The 25,462-nt window shown below is 33.5% G+C and overlaps 1 protein-coding gene across 4 annotated transcripts in view; it reads left to right on the top strand.

Moving 5' to 3' along the window:
• Positions 1-25,462, top strand: part of GAS2 (growth arrest specific 2) — a 117,173-nt gene that overhangs the window by 31,811 nt on the left and 59,900 nt on the right. For all 4 annotated transcript variants that reach the window (XM_054585986.1, XM_054585987.1, XM_054585988.1 and 1 more), the window contains 2 exons: positions 9,006-9,147; positions 20,943-21,006. In XM_054585986.1, the coding sequence (XP_054441961.1) occupies positions 9,006-9,147; positions 20,943-21,006 (206 nt within the window). The remainder of the gene's footprint in view (positions 1-9,005; positions 9,148-20,942; positions 21,007-25,462) is intronic.

The following is a 25,462-nucleotide window of genomic DNA, read 5'->3' as shown; positions in this document are numbered from 1 at the left end:
AGAACTCTTCAGTTTTCCACAATCTCCGGCATTCCATAGAGTTCCCCGGAGCTAGCCACTTCATTGTGTTATTTAATCTGCCTGACCTCTTCTGGGCTTTTGAGGCTACAATATTAGTCATTCTTGTTAGGCATAAAATACCTTTTGGGAACCTGGCCCCGTTCACTGTTCTGGACTCATTTTCTCCTCTACATGTGTTCTGTACTCATCTGTAGTGTGCATGCTTGTTCAAACCTCTGCCAGGTGTTTCACTTTATGCAATACTCTGCCCGTGCGCCGCCTCCCCCCCAGCACTTGAGATCTTTTTTCATTTTGTAAATTGCTTTTCCTTTGTAAGGCTTTTCTACAATGATGCCCAGTCAACCTCTCCCCAGAGTTAAGTGCATGCTCTTAAATTTCTGAAAGAACTACATTTAAGCTCCTATTTAAATACATAAACTTCTATTGTAATTCTTACCATATGGTATCAGGATTTTGATGTCTGTTCTCCAAGACACTGAAGGTCTTCAGAAATATACCTTAGCTTTTTTTTTCTTGTATTTCAGTCCCTGGTACCTACTGTTAAAAATGGTATAGAGCTATGCTTTAGTAAGGATTGATGAAGGTGAATCAGATTAAATTTCTGCTAAACTTTTTCGGCATTCCCAATATTTAAGTGAGTTTAAAGTGTGGGGCTAGACTTTTGGAGTTTTTAAGAAGCCAATCTCTGTCAAGTCATATGTAAACAATTAGATGGGCGAACAGAAGCTTTTCATAGTAGCAGAGCATTTAGGTAATGATTCCCATGTGGAATGTGTATATATAAAATTAGGCACATTGCATATAAAAATGGGAAGAATGCATTTGTTCTTGAACTTCCTACCTTTTCTCCTTGGTGATGCCTTTGATAGTTCTTAAACAACTATCAGTGACATAATTACTTTTTCACAGACTTTAATTTTTAGAGCATTTTTAGAGTCCTAGCAAAATGGAGCAGAAAGTACCCGAATGGTACATGTGTTACAGTCAGTAAACCTCCACTGACACATGCTTGCCACCTGAATTCCAAAGTTATGTGAGGATTCACTCTTGTTGTATGTTCCCTAGATTTTGACAAATGTATAATGACCTATATTTACCATTAGAGTATCATTCAGAATAGTTCCACTACCCTAAAAATCTCATGATAAATGAGTCCCATGAATTTATTTACCCTACCCTCTTTGCAAACCTCTAAATCATTTTACTGTCCTTATAGTTTTACCTTTTCCAGAATGTCATATAGTTGGACTCATACAATATTCAGCCTTTCAGATGGGCTTCTTTCACTTAGTAACATATATTTAAGGTTCCACCATGTCTTCCATGACTTAATGGCTCATTTCTTTTTAGTGCTGAGTAATATTCCATTGTCTGGATGTACCACACTTTGTTTATCCATTCATCTACAGAAGGACATCTTAGTTGCTTTCAAGTTTAGGCATATATGAATAAAGCTGCTAGAAATATATATGTGCAGGTTTTCATGGGGACATAAGTTTTCAACTCAGTTATATCTTAACTTTTTGTTGTCTATTTCATCTTTTCAGCCTGAGATTTGAGTACTAGGTTTGACCATCATTTCCAACATCATTTTCTATTATGCCAGAGATAATTTCAGATAATTCAAAATGCTGAACTATTTTTGATATTTTTTATTTAAGTGATTTTCCTTCATGTTACAGAGTATACCAAGATTCTGCTGTGAGAAACCTTTTTTTCATACTTCTTTCTTTATGTGAATATTCTTACAGCATTAGAACATAAAGATTGCACCAAATTTTGCTGTTAAGACCTGTTCTCGTATAAAGTGAAGTATATTGTGGGGAGGAAAATATAATTTTTCTATTACTCTTACCAGTACTTCTGGCTGGTCTAATAATTCAGTTGACATGAGGCAGATTATCAGGTGAAAAGAACCAAACTTATATTTACATACAAGGGTTTTATAAGAATATGGAATCCAAGGACAAATTAGGCAGTAGAGGCTTGTATGCCACTTTGAGCTAAGGAGAAAATGGTATGTGTGGTTCGGGACTTCAGAGGGCAGGAAAGCAATACACATGGAGAAGGAAAAGCAAATGTTTGGTAAACAAATGTTTGCTGAGCCATCATTAACAATGGAACACAGAGAGGACTTTGATCAAATAGGCCTTACTAGGCTCCTCCCTGTCTGTAACACTTAGTTCCTGTTAAACCATAGTTCTGGATGACAGTAGCTGATAGTTCCCCTCCCGGAGCTAGTCCTCTGTCGAAATTCTTTTAGGCATAGGGGAGAGGTCAAAGATTGTTCCTGAGTCTTTTGTTTCTTAACAATAACTAGCTTAAAATAGTCAATATCCCCAAAGGCATATTTTGGGTTGGCAAATTCTTCCCTCCCCCCCCCCCCACCCCTCTGCTCAATATATTGAAGAGTAAAAGGAATGGAAATGTCCATTTTGAATCCAGTCCTAGCGAGACAAATTGCTTCTCTACTAAATTGGAGCTCAGCTTGTCTGAGACATGAGGTCCTAATTGCAGAGTCCCCAGCAGACATTGATGGTACCAGAAAGAATTTTCCCCTCTAATTTTAATTTTAATAATTTTGATCTTAAATAGTTTTTCATTCTTTCTGAAGTCACTTAGAAGTTATATTTAGATATCTTGATGCTGTGAATGTTCAATGAAATAATTTTATTGAATTTTTTCAATAAAACTAAACATAGTAATGGGATGGAAACATTGATTCTCTCATGGAAAATGTGACTTTATTGACTGCGTATTTGAACAGAATATTCTGTATACCCTCTGGAAAAGGAAATATATTAGTTCTTGGCATTTTCCACATCTTCTTTTTTATATCTCTTCTGTTTTATATCTGAAATAACAAAATCAAGGGGAGTAGTTTGCTTCAAACTTTTGCGAAGAACAGATTATTTTGAACTACTAGTATTACATTTTCAGTTCACCGCCTATAGAGAAGTAAAGACACCATTCCCTTAATTTTTTTCCAGTTGGAATAGTTGGGAGAGAATATATAATTCTTTATTTTAATGTTACCTGGACAAAAATGGAAACAAAGCAAATGCTGAAATATATTAAATTTCAGACATTGGTGAGCTCTCTGGAGCAATTAAAAGTGTACGGGTATAAGACACTGAATGATTTGATTTTAACTGTGCATGAGTTTATTATTTTCATGGAAAAATTCGAAATACTATTGAAAAATGGAGATACAATCACCACCTAATTAGTAGTATGTGATTCATGACCTCATTTTTCTGAGAATTAAATAGGATAACCTATATGAAAGTAAGTTTTGTTCACCTGGAGGGTCGTAGGCTTCCACAGTGTTAATTCCTTTTTTTCCCCTCTACCCACCATGTGATTCAGAGAACAATGTCAGTAGTGCCTATGTGTAAAGCAGTGTATTTGGCGCTGTGGCCATATAGTGATAAATGAGATCCTAGTTCTCTGAGAAGATTATTAGAAGTATTATGAATAGAAGTAGTCTCTCCTGCCCTTTTGAAGCTATAATACCCATGACACCATAACTAAGACACACACAGTGAGTTCGGCAGTATATAAGTAAACTCTTTATAAATGACCAACATACTTGTGTATCTCAGTAACTATTGTATGAAGGGAAACTATTGGCATTTGAGGGGAGTTTAAGACCTGGGTATGATATTAATTAGAGGGAAATGAGTGAAGTGGTCAAATACTGGATTTTCTTAACCTTCAAAAAATGGCTTTACTTTCCCTATTATGAGTGTGCTATCTACTATGAGAGCCACAAGCCACATGTGTCTATAAATTGAGTAAAATGCAATAAAATTGAAAATTTAGTCTCTAGTCACACTCACCACAGTTCAAGTGCTCAATAAACTATATGTCAATATAATGGGTAGTATAGATACAGAACATTTCCATTATTACAGAATGTTCTATTGGAGAACTATTCTAAAGGTGAGATTCAAGTTTAGCATGGAGTTAGAAGTTGTTGGCCAATCTTTTTATGGATTCTTGTACCTATAAGAAAAAAATGAAATGTTTGCAAGAAAAATATGAGAAAAGGAAATCATAGGCAATGTAGCATATTTTTACTTGTATTGATGACAACAATAGTAAAGAACCTTTACTAAATACTTCTACACTTGATTTATATTATTTAATTCACACATATATATGCCAAATTTTCTGTGCATTATTTTCTGTGTTTATTGAATAGGAGACTGAGACACTGAAACATTAAATAATTTACCCAAAAGTATCATTGCAGCAAGGGGACACAGCTGAGTTTGAACTCAGGTAATTGGACTCCAAAAGTCCTAGCAGGTGCCTAAATGGTAAAGGATTGAATTAAAAACCTTTAGGAATTTTTTTTTATTGCAACTAACTTGACTCTTGCCTGAGGGAATGAAGAGGACATTTTTGGAATTCAAACCATTCTTTTGTATATTATTCATCCAATCTGTAAGTATTTCAGGGGTCATGAGTATGAGTACATCACTTAGGTTATTCCCATTGAGAGATGAAAGGATAAATTTAAGACTCTTGGAAGTTAATATGCATTCCATTGACTATGTGCACATGATAGGAATGGTTTATTGGTAGTCATTTCTCATTTTGCTATCATAAACATTGAATTCCATATCATGGAGGCTGGAGTACAGTAGCATGACCCTTGCTAGTATGTAAGGGAGCCTAAATTTCTATCCAGTCTCAGTTCACCTTGGCAGTTGTTCTGTACTTGTCATTCTGTATTCAGTAACTTTCAAACACAGTTGGAAGTTATGACTTACGTTTTTCAGTTATGTATTTCTTGATTTTTATGGGAAGCATGTTATGTATAATTATACTGTGAATTTAGTGAATTTTGAAGACCCTAGAAATGTTTCCTTTGAGAATGTTAAAAACTCTAATACAACCTCTGCTCCTGCCCTCATGTTGATTATGATCTGGTTTGAGGGGTCTAGTCTTAACCATTCATTCATGCATTCGTTGGTCAGGTTTGGAAGACATAATATATGACAGCGTTGTCTGGAAAAACATATAGTAAATAATTAAAGGTGGTATATAATTAAATACTGTAGGAATTCTTGGGAGAATTGAACAGTAAAGGAAAAACTAGTGTGGAAGATGTATCAAATGAGCTATGTGTAGAGCTTCTCTATTGAATCTCCAGTTCTTTAGATCTGAAGTATTCCTCTCCATATCTGTGATCAATTTTCAGCTATTCAAGTATATACTTCCATAATTACTTAGGGCAGTTCTCTATTCTAAACCACTTCTTCAAGATTTCCTTGGCCAGGTAAAAGTTGATTTTATTCAATATCTGTTTGTTTTTGTTTTATTTACTAATATTGAAGAAGAGATTCAGAACTGTTTTTTTTTCTTCAGGATTTTCATGAGAACCTAGAGAAATTAACAATTAAAAATCATAGAACTGGAAGAGATGTAATTGCTAAGGTTTTCAGAACTTCATAAATATTTTTGTGTCAAATGTGTCAAAATATTTTTAAATTCTAAACGTACTGAGTGCTGGTGTTATTGAATTTAATGCAAGTGAAATCAGACTTCTGCCCTAAGACTCTTAGCTATAAATGGCACATCAACACCAGGAAGACCCTCAACCCTTTGCATTTTGGTTTGTGTGCAGACAGGGAGAATGCTGAATCCTATAAGCTATGTGCCACTGCTCTCAGCCAATGAGTAGAGATCCCTCTTCCCGGTTGTATGTGATGGCCTTTATAGGCACTGTGTGTAAGTGTTCATTAGTTATTTGAACTAATAAAGCTGGCTTTTAGAAACTTTTACCAAGTAAAAAATTTCATCTGGATGACAATTGAAAGATTTCTCTTACACTGTTTACAGTTTCTACTCTTCAGCTGAATGGAAGCACTAAATCTAACAGCTCCAGAACAGAAATAAATACTCCATAAATCACTTACATGCTAAGTTGTTAGATTAGTGTTACTGATGTGTTTCTTTGCACTGAGAATTTCCAAATTATGAAGTATCAATAGCCAGCTTTCATTTTATTTGTCCCAAAATAATTTTCATGTCTTTCAGTATGAATGAATTTTAAATAAATACTTATATTCTGGTATATGATATGAAGATGACTGCGTAAGGACCACAGGCTTGTATGAAGGGAAAAAATGGTATTTTTATTTATATACTCAGTGCTTATCATTGTAAGTTCTTAAAGAGTTGGCTGAACAAAGTAGGGGGAGCTTGTTGCTTCTGGGCATTCTCTCAAAGTGTGTCTCTTGGTGGACTAAGTGTCAAATCAATCTGTAGCTTCTTTCATGCAATATGGATACTGTATTCCTTTACGATATATAAATCATGCTCCTCGTGTCCTTTAGCATGCCCTTTGCTGTGTCAAATATTTTATAGTTCCTAGGTTATAGTTCTTGGATCCAAATTCATTTATCCCTTTTAAGTGGTTTCACAAGCTATTTTTTCCCTTACGCAGGAATGAAAGTGGTAGATCTTAAAATGGCTCAGTGTTTGGATCTATTATGTTCTTAAAGATGACCTGTGTCTTATTCACATCATAAAAAAGTTTTATAGTTACCTCTTGGAGAGTTTGTTTCAAAAAATACACCTTTTAATGTTTTGGCTGATGTAATTTATTTGTTTTGCATATTTAATCTAAAAATATTGAAAAGTCACTCAAAATCCTACAACTTATTTTGAATTACGTAAAAAAAGAAGTAAATGATTTTCTATGCATCAGTCACCTTCCTCAAATATAATTACTGTTGTTCTGATGCATGGCCTCCCTAAGTTTTTCTAAGTTAACATTACATAAATAAATACAATACTCATAATACAACATATTTGTATGCAATTTAATTTCATATATGCCCATCTATATTGTGTGTATATGTACACACATATACATATAACAGTATGTATGTGTATATATACATATCACAAAATAAAATTGTAAGATATATATGTATATGTTGGCAAATTATTGTTTTTGCTTAAGAGTATATAACGAACACCTTTATGGTTCAATACATATACATTTGTCTTAGTTTTTATTTTATTTATTTATTTTTAAAAAGATTTTATTTATTTATTTTTTGGAAAGAGAAGAAGGGAGGGAGGGAGGAAGAGAGGGAGAGAAACATCAATGTGTGGTTGCCTCTCACCCATCCCCCACTGGGGATCTGGCCCGCAACCCAGGCATGTGCCCTGGGTTGTCAAACTGGGAATCGAGCTGGGCTACCATTTGTTTCACAGTCTGGTGCTCAATCCACTGAGCCACACCAGCCAGGGCTGTCTTAGTTTTTAAAAAATGGTTGCATAGAGTTATAGAGTTTCATTGTATTTATATACTGTATTTTATTCCACCAGCCCTTTCTTGACACATTCTTATTTCTGTTTTTGCCTTGTTCAGTCACTGTAGCAATAAATATACATATATTTTTAAGCAGTAATACTATTATATCTGTAGGATATATAATTGAAGGTGAATTGCTAGATTTAAGGATATATGTATTTTAATTTTAATAAATACTAAATGGTGTTAGTGAATATTTTATGAAAGAGATATTATACTATACTATTTCTGATTGTTTTTACAATTCATATAGGAAAGTATTTCTCTGAAAACCATTGTCAAGGTGGTTAAAGGGGTAGTGCTATATAGATAACTCCCTTTTTTATATATACCTATCTTAGTACCTAAAATATATCTCTATGTAGGTATTTGTGTATTCATGCAAAAATTTTGATTATATCTACCCAAAGTCAAATTTAGTCAGCAAAAAAAAAAATGAGAGATGGATCAGCACAACCTTTAAATGATATAGTAACCGAGTGTTCTAGTTGTCTAGCCATAAAATCTTTGCTCACAAAGAACTCTAGTAGTAGTTTGATGTTAGCAGAACTTCATCAGTCCACTAATGGGCCATTATTTCATTTTTATAACCATCCTTATATATGGGCTCAACAATCGACAACATTTAGTTATATTTGCTGGTTCACAGTGAGAAGATGAAACAACCTATCTATGAATGTAAATCACAAAGTACTTCTCTCTTGATCTTTTTTCTCTCTGAGGCAAAGCTCTATGTAGCCCAGATCATCCAAATTCATGGCTCAGTCTTTCATGTAGAGTTGCTTTGAATAACTTCATGGAATGCCATGGAAACCGATTATATTCTCCTTTTAAAAAATGCCACACAACTCTTTATAACACTTGGTATAGTGCCAAAGGAGATTTCCTGGCTAAAATTAGGAGAAGCCGGTAATAGAAAAGCCTATAGAGGTTCACACCCTCCATACCTTAAGCATTTTCTTATCCCAGAAGAGAAATGATGCAGAATGTGAACTATATATTTCAAGGTCAGATAGCAGAAATCTAACCAGAATGATTTTTATATAACAGTACTCTATGGTTTAAAAGAAAAGAGTCTAGAAGAAAGGTAGCTGAATGTTATTGTTAAAAGATTTTTCATATTTTTTTCAGTATTGGTGATGAAGACTTGTGATGTTACACAATTCTGCTCATTTCTTTTTGAATTTATAGTTACTGTGTAGTTTTTATGATGTGTGTATATATGCACATAAGAATGCAGATGTGTGTGTTATATATTATATATTCATTTATCATTTATGTTTCATTCGTCTTTCATAAAAGAGAAATGCATTTATAAATACTTCGTTAGAAATGATAGACTACTTAGATGGAAGAGAAAGAAAGGAGGCTGTCTGAACCAGGGAAGGGATTTATGTATATTTACCACTAGATACTAAAAAGTCTGTTCACAGGCATAGATTTTTATAGTCTCTTAATGCCAACTAAGTTTTATTTCCATTTCACTTCCTTTTCTATAGTTCTTCACTAACCTGTTTATTCACATGAGGTCATCCCAAAGCATTTTGTTGAAAACATAAATATATTTAATATGTTACTGTAATGACTTTGCCAGAATTCCTCCAGAGTGAGATTTCTTGTCTTTTCTTTCTTTTTTTTCCCCCAGAATCTGCCATTGAAGAAGATTCCCTGCAAAACCAGTGCACCCTCAGGCTCCTTTTTTGCCCGAGACAATACTGCAAATTTCTTATCCTGGTGCCGAGATTTAGGGGTTGATGAAACATGTCTATTTGAATCAGAAGGTTTGGGTATGTATTTTGTTCAGAATTTTAACTGATAAAATATTAAAATTATTGTCTTTGTCAGTACAACTATCACAATGAACTTTTTCTGTGATACCATTTCACAGATTAATTTTTAAAAGTTTGTAGTTTATTGTAAACAACTTTTTGAAGGTAGAAAAACCCATGTCCTATTACCATTGGTTATCTTGTGGGTAAAGAATAGGAACATAAACAGTACAATTAGTTGTAATATAAAATCAGGTAAATACAGTACAAAATTGGGAGATATTTGGAAAATGTAGGGTTCAATTTTACCACCCGAGTCTAACCTGAACTAGAAAGGTATTAGCTATGTACGATCCAGCCATGAAAACACTATTGATTTTCACTTGTACAAAGGTATGAAAACATCACTTCCCATATGTTCTTTGTTGAAACTTAAGTTTTTTAATTAATTAATTTTTTAGTGAGTTAAAAATCAGTCAAGCAAACATGAAATGGGAGTAAATAAAGATGATGAAATAAAAGACAGACACATCAGTCACCAGGCCTATTCAGATAATTTTATTTTTTTGTCTTGTTTTATTTTGTGATTGAATTTTACCAGATCCACTTCTACGGCATAGAATGAGCTTTTGTGTTTCTTTGGGACAAAACATACAGTGTTCATTTGGTGATTTGACATTATTCATCAAAACAAACTGAGTGAAAAAGGGGGGCATCAACGGGGGGGAAAGCTTTTGTTTTTCACCTGAGGCTTTAAAAGTCAGTTCACAAAATCACATAATACCAAATATTAACATCAAATAAGCTGAGCATCTTTCAGAGCGAACAAGTACAGTGGTACCTTGGTACTTGTTAATTTGTTCTGGAACTCGTGATGAGTGCCAAAACCGCCCAGTACCAAAGTACTGTGACTGACGTTGTTGACCTGTTTCATCACAAGAAAGGGGCACTGAGTGGCAAGCAAGTGATGAGTGATGAAATATTTAAAAAAAATTTTTATAGTTATTCTCTTACAGTTGTCCCACTTTTTCTCCCTTTGCCCTCTTACACCCAGCCCACCCCCTGCCCCGCCCCCACAGTCAGTCCCCACACTGTTGTCCATGTCCACGGGTCATTCATACATGTTCCTTGACTAATCTCTTCCCCTTCTTTCCACCATTATCCCTCTTCCCCCTCCCCTCTGGCCACTGTCAGTCTGTTTTGATGAAACACTTTTTTTCTCATCAAAATGTGACAAGTACAGGGTTTGACAAGTTCTGAACCTGACAAGTACCAAGGTATGACTGTATACAAATTGCCTTCCAAACAGTCAGCTTCCATATGCCCCTCGGCCCTCAAAGCAATATTCCTCTTTTAAACCTAGGAAATTGATGAAAGTAGCTAAAATCTTGATAGTCACCAAGTTTCTGAGAATTATCTCAGCAGAGAAGAAAAACATAAAAATTTAGGGACTAGGAGAACTTTTTATACCTGAAAGTAAAAATAAACAAGAATAATTGCATAATAGCATACTATGTTGAATAGTGTGCGCCTTAGATGTTAATTATATGAATGGGCTTTGACTATTCTTACCGTTTCCTTGCATTAAAGTAAAACAAATTTGGTGGAAGATGTGTATGTATATATGTCTTTTAAGTCCAGTGTTAATTTTATAGAGAGATGTTACCTTTTAGATTGATATGGAGCTCTGTGAATGGAGGATTATAAGAAGGGAGTGTAAAAAAATATGCTTGAAAAATCTAGTGTATATTCATTTATACACACACACACACACACATACACACACACATACATATATAAAATCAAATCTTAGGAGTACACTCTTCATGTATGGAAAAAACAACATCGGGATTTAAAATTCTGGAGTGCCCCTCCATTACAAAAACAAACTGCCATATGGGGAAACTACTTTATTATTTATTAATTTATTCATTGTACAGATTTTCATTAAAGAAGCATTTTTTAGTGACTATAGGTCAAGTGGATTACTAACCATGAATGTAAATGTGATCTTGTCTCAACTTTTTCACTGTCCATGAGCTCTTTTGTTACTTGAACTAATAAAACTTATAGTTGGAATCAAAGAAGAGTCAATCTAGTAATAAGTTTTTTCTGGAGTAAATATCAACATAGCCCAAGATCCTAATGAGAATTACATGCATATTATTTACCATTGTGGCTTTTTAAAGTCTCATTCAGATAATAAGTAAGACATTTTATCTTGAAACAATAAAGCCTAAAGCAATATATCTAATAATGGTTGTGGTATATAAAGATATATTCTGCAGCATATAAAATTATGTCAAGAAGAATTTTGAGATAGCTTGGTTCTTCACCTTGTTTGACAGGAAAAAAACCCCAATTTTTTAAAAAGAAAATCCATGGGAATTTAAATATAATAACAATTGAATATTTTGATAAAATATCTTTGATTTTGATTATCTTCTATATTATCACTTAGGTTATACCTTGCAATTAAAATTCATTTGCATATCTGTTAAAGTATAAGACCAAGTTCTCAAGGCTATATCAATTTAAATATAATTTTTAATCTTCTAAGTACCAAATTAAAGCAAATATTCATTCTCATTCGTTGCTTAATGAAAAGATAAATTGGAAATTTCTGCTTCTCAGACTAAGCCATGAGGTGATGTATAATAGACCCTGGGGAGTTGGAAGAAGGGAGCCAATATTATAGCATTGACTTCAGGATTACTCAGAAAACGGAAACAGCTGTGCCCATAGATGTTAACGATAATCAAGCAGGAGGACAATGAGAAATTCCATTTCCCCAGTGGAACCCTTTCTCCTTGGATTTTTCTTATTATTCACTGTAGGTGAGGAAGTGATTGAGCCGCAGCTGATGGCGGTAGTCTCTGTACTTGCAGAATTGACTTTTTCGTAACAATAACACTGTGTACTCTGCTTGATGTCTTTTCACACCTCACTTTTGAAAGGGAATTTAGGGCAAGGTTCTTTTTTCTCTTTTTTCTTCCTCAAGATTTCATTTCAGTAGCACACAAGATGAAGAGCATCCTTTGTGTCCTAGTGTTTTGAATAGCAAATAAAATGAAAAGATGCCCTGATGAAGGGGGAAAATCTGTTTGAATGGATGATAAAGTAGATCACTGTACTGAGTGTGTATCAAGAGCCTTCTGTCTTTAGCTGTTCAAAGGTCTTTGCCTGCATAAAGCATTCTTATCTTTGTGGCAACTGATATGCTACCCTCAGTTGCAGTGCTTTTTGTATGATTATTTGTGAGAGGATCTTGATTCACAACTCACTCAGTCTCTTCTCTTTCCACAAGAGCTAATGACAAGAAATCTCAGTGGGTGGGAAGGTATGCCAGGGATGAACTGGGGTGTATGGACTGCAACTTATTCTGTATGCTTCTCTCATGCTTCTTGTCTTTTTTATTCTTGGCAGATTACTTTCTATGCCCCATGACACAATCACATAGAGAGTATAACCTGCAATTTTTCTTCTATGGCATTCTTGATCATTTTTCCTCTGTAAAATGTCAGTTCTTAGATCATAAGTTCACTACTATACTGAAGTACTTCCAAAATGAGCCAATATAGAAAACTGGACAAAGGTCATAAACAGCCTAGTCATAAAAAAATACTTACAAAAATCCAAAAAGACATAAAAGTGTTGGGCACATTAGTAATAAGTAAATGTAATTAAAACTATGAAAATTAGCAAAGATTAAGACAATTTTATGTTTAGTGTTGATTGCCTAGGAAAATAGAATATTCTATACATTATTGAAGACATTTGGAAATTGGTATGTCTCCTTTGAAAGGCAGTTTGATATTGTGTGTCAGAGACTTCAGAAGTGTTCATATCCTCTTGTCAGGTTTTCCACTTCTAAAAGTTTATCCAAAGGAAATAAGTAGAGATAGGCATCAGACTGTCAACTAAATCATTTTTATAATTGTAAAAAATATGAAAGTGAACTGAATCTATGACATTTGGTGATAGCTTAAACAAATTACAAATAATCCAGAGATACCAACCAAAGATAGTATCCTTGAGACTTTAAGGACACAGGGAACTCACAGTATGCTCTGAAACACACATTTATATCTATTACATAACAATAAAATATGCTTAGAATTTGAAAGAAAGATAAAAAGCAGTTGGGTAATAAATGACATCATTTTCTTCAGTTATCTATTAACACAATCTAGATAATAAACATGGTATGACATATAATCTGAAACATGAACAATGAATTTTATGTTAAGATACAGCTTGAACTAATTTGCATAGAAAACTTTGCAGTATTGGAGGTTAAATGGTTATTTCAAGTGATTATAGAATTTATACTGCCATAGGAACTGATGACATCAATGTTTGTTTGTTCTGTGGAGCATACTTTAAGATTTTACATGTAATGCTCACCTACAACCCCAGTTGTTCTAATCATACTGAAATATAAATGACTGAAGGAGATTTTATTTTTTATGTCTCTGATTTATGAATAATTGGTTTCATTGGATTCCTTAAAAGTATTTAGGATTACGCTTTAGGTTTAAAAAGATGAACGTGAATGCCTTCTTGAATTTAAAATGTATAGTGTATCAATGAAAAAGTAATATATTCCCCCAGTAATTATTTTAAAAGAAATAAACTTTATTTTTAATTGTAAAGAAAAAAGTCTTTAGAAGGCCAAGATGTGAAAGTATTTTCTGATTTTGGTTTGGCAGAGATTAAAAGTTTTTAAACTGTATTAATTATTAATTCTCCCTAACAGTAAAGGTAATAATTTTTTCAAAAATTAAGTATTTCAACTGCCTTTTTTAAAATAATGCTGAATATTTTAATATAGCTCATTTTTATTGTTTAAAATAAGACCAGAAATATATGATTTATTTTCAATCTTAATAAGTTTTAAGTCCTAAAATTGATGCTCTTGTATGATTTTTTTCTAATATATTTTACATAATAAACTAAAATTAGTCATATTCTTATGTGGGGGATTTATATTTTGTAATCTGCCTTAGCATACTTATTAGAAATTGTCATGTTAGTTGAATTTCTTCCCCCCAAGACTTGTTTATTTTGTGTTATTTGTATGCATTTCGATGAGTTGGGACATTGGGGAGGGAGGATGGGGGGAAATTCTTTAAAAATGCAGTTTTTTGCTTTCTGTGATTGTTTCAATATCATTATGTTATTGGATAATTGTAGGATTTGGAGGCCAGTGACTATTCTTCATCTATTTCTCTGAGAAAGAATCTACTCAGCAAGAAAAGGGTTTGCTATCTGCTGTGCAAGCATGCAAATGTGTGTGATTTGCTTTTTATTTTTATGTGCTATGTTTATGTTTGCTGTGTGGCACTGTCTCCTTTTTGATGCATGACTCTGATGTGCAGTTTTATAGTCTTTTGTCCTATTGAACGTTGATCAAGCACTAATCTACCTGCAGTAGTGGTATGCTGCTGCTGTACAAGAATAAAAATGATTGTGTATGGATTTTTAAACACTGATTTTCATTTAATACTCTCATGTCACCTGTTGCATCAGCAAGAGAATCTATGCCTGCCTTCCAGGGTTTGATGAATCATCGTGTGTTGTTATTGTCCACACCAAGGACTGTAAGAGTATTTCTGCAGAAAAAATTGTATTGCTTTCATTAGTATTAATGTAGGCTGATAATGTCAGGATACCCACTCAGCTCTAGGTTATTTATATTCGCTTTATTTCTGTCCCAAGAACAATATATTTTAGACTTTTGGGTTTTTAACCTGGTTTTATAAAATACCGTATTAGCATCTTAATTCACTTTCTACTTTTGAACTCAGAAACTCTTTCCAAATTTAGCCATTTGCCCTATGCCAGGGGGAAAAAACATAAGCAAGTACGGTATGGAATCTGATTGAGGGAATTAAATGGCTCCTTGAAATCATAGGTGTTTCAGGACTTGTTGGAGTCAGGGCTGAATTAGGAAAGTAGGCAGTTTTCTAACTTTCCTAGGATAAAATTTTTTGCTGTATAATATTTAATAATAAAAGTTATAAGCTCAATAATGAGAGATAAACAGTGTGCGTCTGCTACCATTTTTATTCTCCCCAAAACCATCATTTATAAATGAGAATCCTGGGACCTAGGGAAATAAATAACCCAATGTTACGCAGCTACAGTGGCCCAGCTAGGATTTTAATTCAGCACCATTTACAGAAAGCTATGCTTTGAGTTAATTTTAGAAGTTCATATGATTATTTCAAGTAAAAGGAAATGTAAAATATAAACCAAATTAGAAAAAAAACTCTTGCCTCTTACTGTTATTCTGAATGATAGTGACTTGGCCCTTTAAATTAGCCTAAGGTCTGGCTGCTGGAGAAGAAAGGGCACCACTTGTGCCAGAGACATTTTCGATTTAGTGGCAAAGGCAATTAAGTACGTTTTATGCTATACAATGCATCTCCCATTATTGATGAGATTATGAATGAACTCAACACTATGTAATTATGTGAATGTTATATGCTGTTTTCAGTGTGAATAGTTGTTTGGAGAAATCTGGGTCCACACAGAGTCAGCATTAATGAGCTTGCATGATTCTTTCTTGTTGGCCTTTTCATCTGCTCTTCAGCCTCCCTCAGGTCAGTTTTGAAGGCACCCAGCTCTGCCTTGCTTAATTGCCTACTACCTTTAAACTCAAACATTTCTGCATCGTCCTACTGAGAGTCACCTGATGGCTGAGAGCAGTTTGTTACTCTTCCTTCACTTTCTAGGTGGCATCTTTTGTACCTTATATATCCTGGCAGGAGAAATATGCCATAATACCCATTAAAGGCTAATTGAATTCATGAATTATTTTCCCTTTATTCATCATCATCACCTCAGTTGCCCTCAACATTTGTAGAGCGTATATCATATATCAAAGCACTTTTTGAATAGTTTTAACCGAATACAGGGGTGGGCAAAAGTAGGTTTTACAGATGTTTCTATGGAAAAATAGAAAACACAAGAATAAACTCTGTGTTTCATGTACTCACAACTGTAAACCTACTTTTGCCCACCCTGTAGACACAGGAATTATAACTGACATTTATCAAATAATCATAGCATTGTTTAATGTAGTGCTTCTTAAACTTTAACGTGCTACTCATCACCTGGAGAGCTTGTTTAAATGTAGATTCCGGTCAGTATGTCTTGGGTGGGACCCAATCGTTTGCATCATGTCTAGATCCCAGCTGATACCAAGGCTGTTGGTCTGTGGACCACACTTAAGTAGCAAGGGAGTAACATTAATTGAGTGCTTACCATATGCCAAGGGCTCTTAACCACAAAGGAAGATAAGATACCTGTTCGAGAGATGAGAAAATTATACAGCCTGAACTAGAACGCACTCCTCTGACTTCTGGTTTACTTATCTTCAACTACACCACTCTTGCTAAATTTTGGAACCTGTTCTCTACTCTGGGGAGGTGAGCAGCCATTAATTTTTGATATTTTCACAATTAAACAATATTCTGCCAAAAGTATAACTTTTATGTTGTCTTTCTAAATATAAATCTTAAAACCAGTTTCCTTCAAGGTCAACATGAGTATTGTAGTTCTAATGTATAGAAACTAAGTAGACAAGACAATTTTTCATTTCTTCGCTCATCTGTTAAAACTTAACATTTAGCTAAACTATGCATTTATGGTTCAATGCATTTTATCCTTGCAGATTCTGTGACATTGAAACTCTACCCTTTGCTTTAGTGGAAGGCCTCATTTTCTATTCCTGGAGCTAGGAGCATTCTGTTTGACATTTGATGCCCATGAGATTTTTATAGAATCTAGGTTATAAGACTGAGTCTCTTGCCGCATATTTTTGAATAGGGATCTGTGTTACCTCTCCCAGAGGTGTTCCGCATTATACTATTCTTTGAAATGGTTTTGATCATTTAAAAAGAAGCCTCCAGTGATAAAACCTTTTGCAAAATAATCACCATTGATTATAGAGCTTTTTATTTGTTTTAAAGAGAATTTGTTCAGAGGAAAGAAAGCTATAGTGATCCCCTTTATTACCCTTAACTCAGAGTGAAAGACTGTACTGATGTTACAATGATAAAAGGAAAAAAATCTTTCCTACTGTAAACTTCAGTAAAAGTAGAAGATTCTTTATATTTTTGAAAAGATAAATCAGTAAATGTGTTTAAAAGGAGTAGAGTATATCATTCCACAAAAAGGCTTTAGTTCAAATACAATATATTAAAAGTTGCCTTTCTAATAATTCCAACAAAGACACGCATTTAGTTATTTAATCTTCTAAAATATACAATACATAATTCATTTTGATAATGTATTGAGAATAGACTCATCTAAATTATTTTATTCTCAGAGACAGAGGAAAATTAATAGTAAAATGTTTGGTGTTTCACAAAATGAGATGTCCTAATGTAATTGCTACCTATACTGTACTCTTAGCACAAAATCATAGTAGCTATAGGACATTTGTTTTATATATGTCTATATAAGCTGGCCAATTCGATTTCTTTAACTTGAAATTTGATTAAGTTTAGAACTTACTGTCTGAAATATAATATAAATGATAAATATTCAAATCTAATAGGACCACTCTAAATTATACAAATCTCCCAATAGTAATGCTGTTTTACTCCGAAGTTTCTTCCACTGTTTAATACAGTGACTAACACATGATAGGTGCACACAAAAAAAGTGTGTATAGGAAAAAAAAAGTGAATTAATTTTGACTAAGCCAAGTGAAAATAATCTTCAAGTAAACAATGTATAACGATGAATATAAAAATAATAAGGAAAGCTAACCTTGGACAAATCTTTGCTATGTGCCACACACTGTGCCAATAATGACAGTAAATGTTACTTTATGTAATCTTCACAAGACTATTGTGTGGTACACAGTATTTTTTTTCCCCCTCAGAAAACAGACCTCATAGATTGGCATCCCCAAATAGCACAACTAGGAGGTGTTAGAGCTCACAGTCTCCCACAGCCACCGCACGCTTTCTTTCCATCTCTAAACTTTAGATTAGAGTTTGCCTTAGTACTATACTGGTCACCTCTTAGGTAAAATGTAGATATTACTTAAAAATTCTTGAATTTAATTTTATGGCAATAAGGTAAGAATGTTTGTTTTTACAATTAAATAAACATTTACATAATTTACATCTTGATTTTTCCAAAAATGCTAGGTAAGATTTTACTCTTTATTCTGTTTATTCATTGTCATAATCACTATTATTACCACATAATTTTTATCATCCTTGATATTATGAGATGTCATGCTTACTGTATAATTACTCTGTTCTGGCAGTGTATGAAGTTATTCACCTCTACAGATTTATCTTTTTTATTGCTTTAGTAGTCATCAACAGTGATTGTGGGTTTTGTTTCTTGTTTTTTTGGCTCTTATGGGCCAGGCATATATGCCAAATATTTAAAAAGTCATTTACATGTGATACAATATCATAGGTGTGTTTTGAAGCAATTTCATTGCTTTATAAAAGATAATATTTCCAAAAATACTGGAAAGTAAAACCTTATCTTTCTATTAGCATTTCCTAAGGAATGATACTGAAGAAGAGGTTTGTCTTAAATTTTATAGGCTAGTTCTGTTAAGGATATAAATGAAGATTTCATGCAATTATTTTTCAGTTTGCCAAATTAAATTTCTAATATATCCATGGTAGATTTGATATTTGAGTTTGGGCATACAAAAGCTGTTTTAAATTAATAATTCTATTGAAGAAACAAAGAAATACACAACAGTGATGCATCCTACGTGTCACATTGTCGTTCATACATTACCCATGTTGTTGTTTTTTTTTAGAATGCTTTTTATTTTCCATAAAATTTATCTGTTTACTTCCAAAGCTTATATCGTCCTCAGGATAAGTGCAACAAATTGGCTAAGGAATCATTATAGTTGGGTCAAATATTACTTTTTATATTTGGTTATTGACTGCACATTGACACAATTTGGTTGGTTCACCAAACTTTTTCGTATTTTGACATTATTTTCATCAAGAAATGCATGAGATTGTATCCAAAGCTTTTGGTGCTTTAACCTTTTGCTTCACGCAGCTTTCTTTCACTGAAGATGAAGGGATTAGTCAAGCGCTTAAAACTTCTCCTCCTCAGGTTTTATGTATTCTTTTTTCTCACTCAAAACTCCTGTTATTTGGTACTGGGGACAGAATTTTTTTTTTAAATTGTCTAAATCAAAAGAAATTAATTAGACAGGAAGATTGACTTTCATTTGTTTGCTTCTGTTTTGTGATGTTTGTTATTGTTCTCTGTTTGTAATTGGTGCCTATGTGATATGACAGTCCAGGAGTTACATTGTGCTGACATTGATTTAATATAGCAAAAGTTGTGAAGTTTGTATCATTCTAGCCAGAGACAACTACTGGTGCATGTGACATTGGAAGTATTAAGTATCTTTATTTTAAGCCCCTTTAAAATAATTTTAGGTATTCCAATTAGGGTTTTATGACAATTTACTAAGGGTCAGCTGAAACTAAAAATTATATTACGAAGATTGTAAAAATTCTATAACTCAGAAATCCCATAATAAATTCTGCTTTAATGAACATTGCTGATAGTATTAGGATTTATTTTAAAAGATTTAAGGGTCCTATTTTATAATATGATAAAACTTTGTGTCTGTTTAAACCTAAGTGTAATCATACACTTAAAATCCAAGAAAGAATATTTTTCTAATCACCATACACTCCCCCAAAATTCCATTCTGGTGATCATGGACCAAATATTGCCATTACCTTAATCTGTGTAAAGAAGAAATTAGATGTTTAAATTAAAGGAATGGAATAATGCTGGGATATTTAATTATAAAATTTTGTGTTTAAGAATTAAAGCAACATTGCAATTTTTTAAAAGTTTATCAGTAATACTTTTTATAATCAGGATATTAATTGTGTATGTAAATACCATTCTCAATGCAATATTTTTTTCAATATCTGTTATTTTTACTAGGTGTTGTATAAAATAACATTTAAAAATTCTCTAATCATGGTTTAAAAAGAAATATAAGCACTACATACTTTACTGGCAGCCCCAACAATGCAAGTATTATTTGTCAACATTTCTGAATGTGTCCAAAGCAATTGGTAAAGATTTATTAAGTAATCATATTATATTCAAATAAAATGTTAATGCAAACAATAGTCTTCTAATTTGCTCATATTGTGAGCAAATCTGGCTGACGGTATATATTGTTGTATATTTACAAAATCCAGTCAGTGTTTCTTCCTAAATTATCACTTAATTAGATTTGATTAAGAGAGGCCATTAAACTTCAGGGTATCTCTTGACTTCTGCTTATAGGATGACAAAGAACTGTGGTATATAATTTTTAACCTTATTTATTACATTATTTCTACTAAAATCACTAGTGAAAGTAAACCTAGGATTTTAAAAAGGCCCATCTTTGTTCCAATCTTTTGTGTGCTGTATGTTTTAAAATACCTATCAAGTATTTATGCCATAATTATAGCCACATATGTTTCCAATACTGACTTACTAAAATTAACTAATTAAAGAAAATAATTTTAGAGTAAGATTTACCCAGGTTGAGATTTTTTGAGACTAATGCTTTTGGTTGGGGAGGTTGGACAAAGAGTTTTGAGAACTGCTTTAAGACTTTAGTAAAGTGAAGTCTGTGGGTTAAGCTGGTTTTTGTGAATGTTAGAATGAAGACTAGTTAATTTCCTGGGAGCAGGAGGGATGAGGGGGTCAGTGGCAAGCCTGTTCACCACTGAGCTGCTTTACAATCCCTTGTATTATAAACAGTCTACCTTTGTCTTGTCTTTCAGTCCTCCACAAGCAACCCAGGGAAGTGTGTCTCTGTTTGCTGGAGCTGGGCCGGATTGCAGCCAGGTAGGTCAGCCTACCGCTACTGTGTTAAGACATGGACGCTCTCTGCATCCAGGCCTGTGGAAAACCCTGAAGACTTTTGTTGCTGGTGTTGAATCTGTTGAGAAAGCTTTCCTTCAAATATGGTCAACAGCAACATCTCAAGAACAATCATTCAAACTAAATGCATGCCACCAACATTCTTAACATCATGGTCCTGTTGTCAAAGCCACTCTTTCTTGGGGGTTGGGAGAGAGTCCTGTACATAAAGTTTTATGTGACGATTGCTCTTTCATTATTGGAAAGTCTATTCCCATTACTTTCTTTCTTTAATCCTTCATCCCATCTCTCCCTTCTTTACTCTTTATTAATAATGTTTAGCCTACTCTTTTGTTCATTTTTCCTCACTTTTCCCCCATTCAGCATCTCATCTCTCAGCTGCTTTGTTTCTAATACTGAGTAGGGAAATAGTTTTTAAATTATTCTCCAATTTTGATTAGAGAAAGACATAGAATATTATAATTCTTATGCAGAGACATCTTGGGAATCTGTTTCCTGGCAAAAACAATCAAGAAGCAATTGTGGAAATCATAATGGTATTTAAATAAGCGGAGGAAGGGACTTTATTAGCTAGCTGACTTTATCTCATGTGTTCTTGCAAATCATGAAGCAGGGCTTCTGACAGTTCTATGAAGCCAGAAAAATTAGAAATGAAGTTTTAAATCTTTGAAGATGTCTTAATGCAAAATTAAAATCAGGTTAAATTAGAAAATGTTTTCTCATCCAGATCTGGGGTACACTTTTACAGTTGAGATCAGATTAACCAATACAATAAAATAAGAGCTAGCTTTGGGTATAAATTCGCAAAGAGAAATTTATAAAGAAAATCAAGGAAAAGAAAATACAGGTGTGCACATTAGCAAATTGCAGCAATTGGTAGAAAACATTCAGCCAATAAATAGACCTTTTTGATTTAATAAAAAACCTGTAATCAAGAGAAGTAACCCCAAGTTCTTTAAAACATTGTAGTCAGCGTTATTTTAACAAGTATACCAGGTATGCATTTTACTTTACCATAGTAATTGGGTGAGATGACAATTTCTTTAACTCAATTTTTTTTCAAATTGAATATGGCTGATATTCCACTTTACTTGTAGTGAACAAATCAATCTGAGATGTTCGGAGCTTTCTCTGTGCTCTCCCACACCTTTCTCAGATAGGTGTGTGAAGGCCTTTCGAGACGGTTCCCCAGTTAGTCCTCTCAGGTCTTGACGAATCAGGCATAGTTCAAGCTTGTAGAGCCTGGCTGTTACTGAGAACTCCCTTCCCTTTCTGTGTTGCCTCCTTCTTGGGTTCTGTGAGGGAGCAAGACAAAGGTACCTGTTGCTTCTAGAAGTCTGCCAAGCTACCCTTCCACCAGTCTTGGGGCTTCTGGCCTCTAGGAAAAAAAGCTTTGGGTCAAAGGAATACCAAGGACTCAGCAGATATCCCTTAAAATGGGGGAAGTTAAAAATACAGGGGGGAAAAAACACAAACAATAAAATCTCAGTAAATGACTTGCTGCCACTGAAATGCTAGAGCAAAAGAAACATGGTTGGTCTGTTCCTATGTAGCAGGTTAGGCAGAAAGCTCTTAGTTTAGTTGCTTGTTTTGATTATACTGTCAGAATATTCTAATGTGCCAGGTTATATATTGTTGCATTAATATTTTAACTATATGAATCTAATAAGCATCCATGAATCTGAAAGTTGTGATATAGAGGTAAAGAGAAGGAGTTGCATTATTCTACAAAGTTAGCTGGGAATTGTCATTTTCCTCTGTATCATTTATATTATTTGCCTGTTCTCTGGATTTATTTTATTTTTTGTAATTTTACTTTTTGTTACCTGAACACTGATTAGAAATTCTGCTGAACTGAATATTTTAAGTATGGTTGAATCTTCAAAGGAGAAGACATAATAGCCAATGACAAAATCCCATTAGAAATCATCTTCCCTCCAATTCTCTATCTGGCATAAATTGCCCCTTGCCACAGTGCATAAAGCAAGTTAAAGTCTTGGTTAATGAAAAGGAATCATAATGGTTAGGCCAATTTCAAGGCAAAGTATCATATGAAGTGTTCTACATTTTGTCTTTTTTTTCTCCCAAATATTTTAAAATTGAGATTCTGGATTGCTCCTTTAAAAAAACAACAACAACCCTGTATGGAGGTATAATTGACCTACACAAAGATATTTGTGTTTAATACATACAACTTGATGAGTTTGGAGATAAGTATACATCTATGAAAACATTACCACGATCTATGCTGTAACCATATTCATCACCTCCAAAAGTTTCCTCCTGCCACCTATTATTATTATTATTATTACTGTTGTTATTAGTTATGATAAGGGCTTGCTCCATTTCCCTCTGTTTATGATCATGGAAGCTGACAAAAGCAGTATTTATTCATGTTACAAACAAAATATTACTAATTTCATAAAGGAGCTAAGAAGTAAGATAGCCTTTACAATACACAATTTTTAAGTTTTTATTTTCTTCACCTGCTTGAGTGGTGTAAAGTAGTGCATGCTTACACTGAAAAAGAAAAAATATGCTAAGAGGTTATTCAGGGTGTTACTTTTGTTGTATGCAGTATAAGGTTAAACTGTTGAATATGAATTGGATAGCTTGAACATTTAAGTACCAGTGTCTGTTGAAGTTTCTCTCTGTACACATGTGAAGCTTTCTGTTTTAATAAAAGTTCAGTTGTGCTTTATAAACAGCAAACCAATAAACCTAAATCTTACTACCTTAGCCCTATGTTGAAGCATATTAGTTAAAGGGAAAAAAAGGGAAACTTCATCTACTGATCTCATTTTACTCCATTTTTAAAATATATATTAAACTTATATCTAGGTCCTTATTTTGTGCTTCCTCCTCTCCCAACTCCTTTGTGGAGGGTACATAAATTATTAAGCTAAGACAGTTTTAGTCAAAACTAAAAGTGATTTTGATAGAGCTCTCAAGAATCACAACAGTCACTTGTACACATAGCAGATGAGTTTTGAGCATAACGAAGTTCCCAATACAATCTTGTGAGTTTTTATTTTATCACTGGTAGATGATGCTTTTTTTTGTACTGCATTCTGAACAATCCCTTCTCAAATTATATAAATGTCACCTTAAAAGCACTGACATCCCTTCAGACATGACTGGCAAAAAGTTTCTGATTCTCTGCGCTATTCTGTGTGGAGCACTCTGTGAGGCTCCTTTGAGCGCTGTGGGCTTCTCCGAGTGCTGAGAGGGGAGAATGAGACCACTTGGTTTTGCTCTCATGCGTAAAACTTCCTTTTATTTTCAACTAAAGAGAGCTATTATCACTGGAGAGTGAAATCCCTCCATTAATATTTCAGAGACCATGTCAGTTTCTGGGTGTAAAATATGCATGCTTGCCTTCTGAAAAGTAAAATATTCAGCAAAAGCAGGTCAGTAAAACTTTAACAATTTTTTTAATGATAGTAGTTTGATATTTGCTCCTAAAAAAAGCTACTTTGAATTAAACTTTTTTATAGACTACAGAATTAAGATTAGCTTTACAATAAAAGCAAAACACTTGATATTTTGGTTTGTGGCCATAATCAGTAATCAACATCGTAGTGGAATGTTTCATATTTTCATTTCTGAGAACTTTCTTGATTTTGAACAAAACTTATGACTATTCAAAAGAAATATAATTTACAAATAATTTTGTTGGTCTCCTATTTCAATCCATGGTGCAGTGAAATGTTACTTAAAATAAAAATATTTTTATACAAGGCTTATTAATAAACTCCTCTTAGTTAAAGCACTTGATTCTGACTACTAAGAATATGACATGTTTTCACATGGGTGAAATTTTCTTCCAAATCTAAATCTATCTTTCAATTACTTTAAGACAGAATGAAAACGATGAACTATCTTGCAAGAATCTGTAACCTGTTAACATGCTTTAAAAAGGAGTTTCTAAAATTTGTTCCTCTAACTCTAGTAAAATCAGCCTCCAATGTCTTTTGTTTGAAAACTATTGTCTCCTAAATAGTTTGAGTAAATTTTCTTGTTTGGGGCTCAATTCTTTTATCTAGAACAATCTCAAAAATGTGTCACATGCCAGAAAAATGTAACATCCATTTTTAGAATCTCATCATAAAGTCATTCACCGTAAGACCCTTCCCTAGCACTTTCTAATATTTTTTTAATGAGACAAAAACATATATTGCCCTTTTAGTATCCATCCTACCTTATCACTGGGATATACACAGATGTAAGGATTTGGTTTTAGTGGATTCAAGCTTCTTGCCTTAGTTAGATGCTTATTCAGTTTGAGAGCTACAGAGGCCCTCTCTCTCCCAAAGCTCTGAAACCTTGTAGTTGGAAAGGAGTAGAACATAGTATAAATTTGTGAAAACCTCATAGACAGACTAGAAATGTGAAGTGGTATAGAGTTAATCATAGAAAC

This window comes from Pteronotus mesoamericanus, unplaced genomic scaffold (genome assembly GCF_021234165.1).
Source record: "Pteronotus mesoamericanus isolate MK-2021 breed Mesoamerican mustached bat unplaced genomic scaffold, CSHL_Meso_final contig_90, whole genome shotgun sequence".
NCBI classification, from domain to species: Eukaryota; Metazoa; Chordata; class Mammalia; order Chiroptera; family Mormoopidae; genus Pteronotus; species Pteronotus mesoamericanus.
This window is presented reverse-complemented; position numbering and strand designations above follow the sequence as displayed.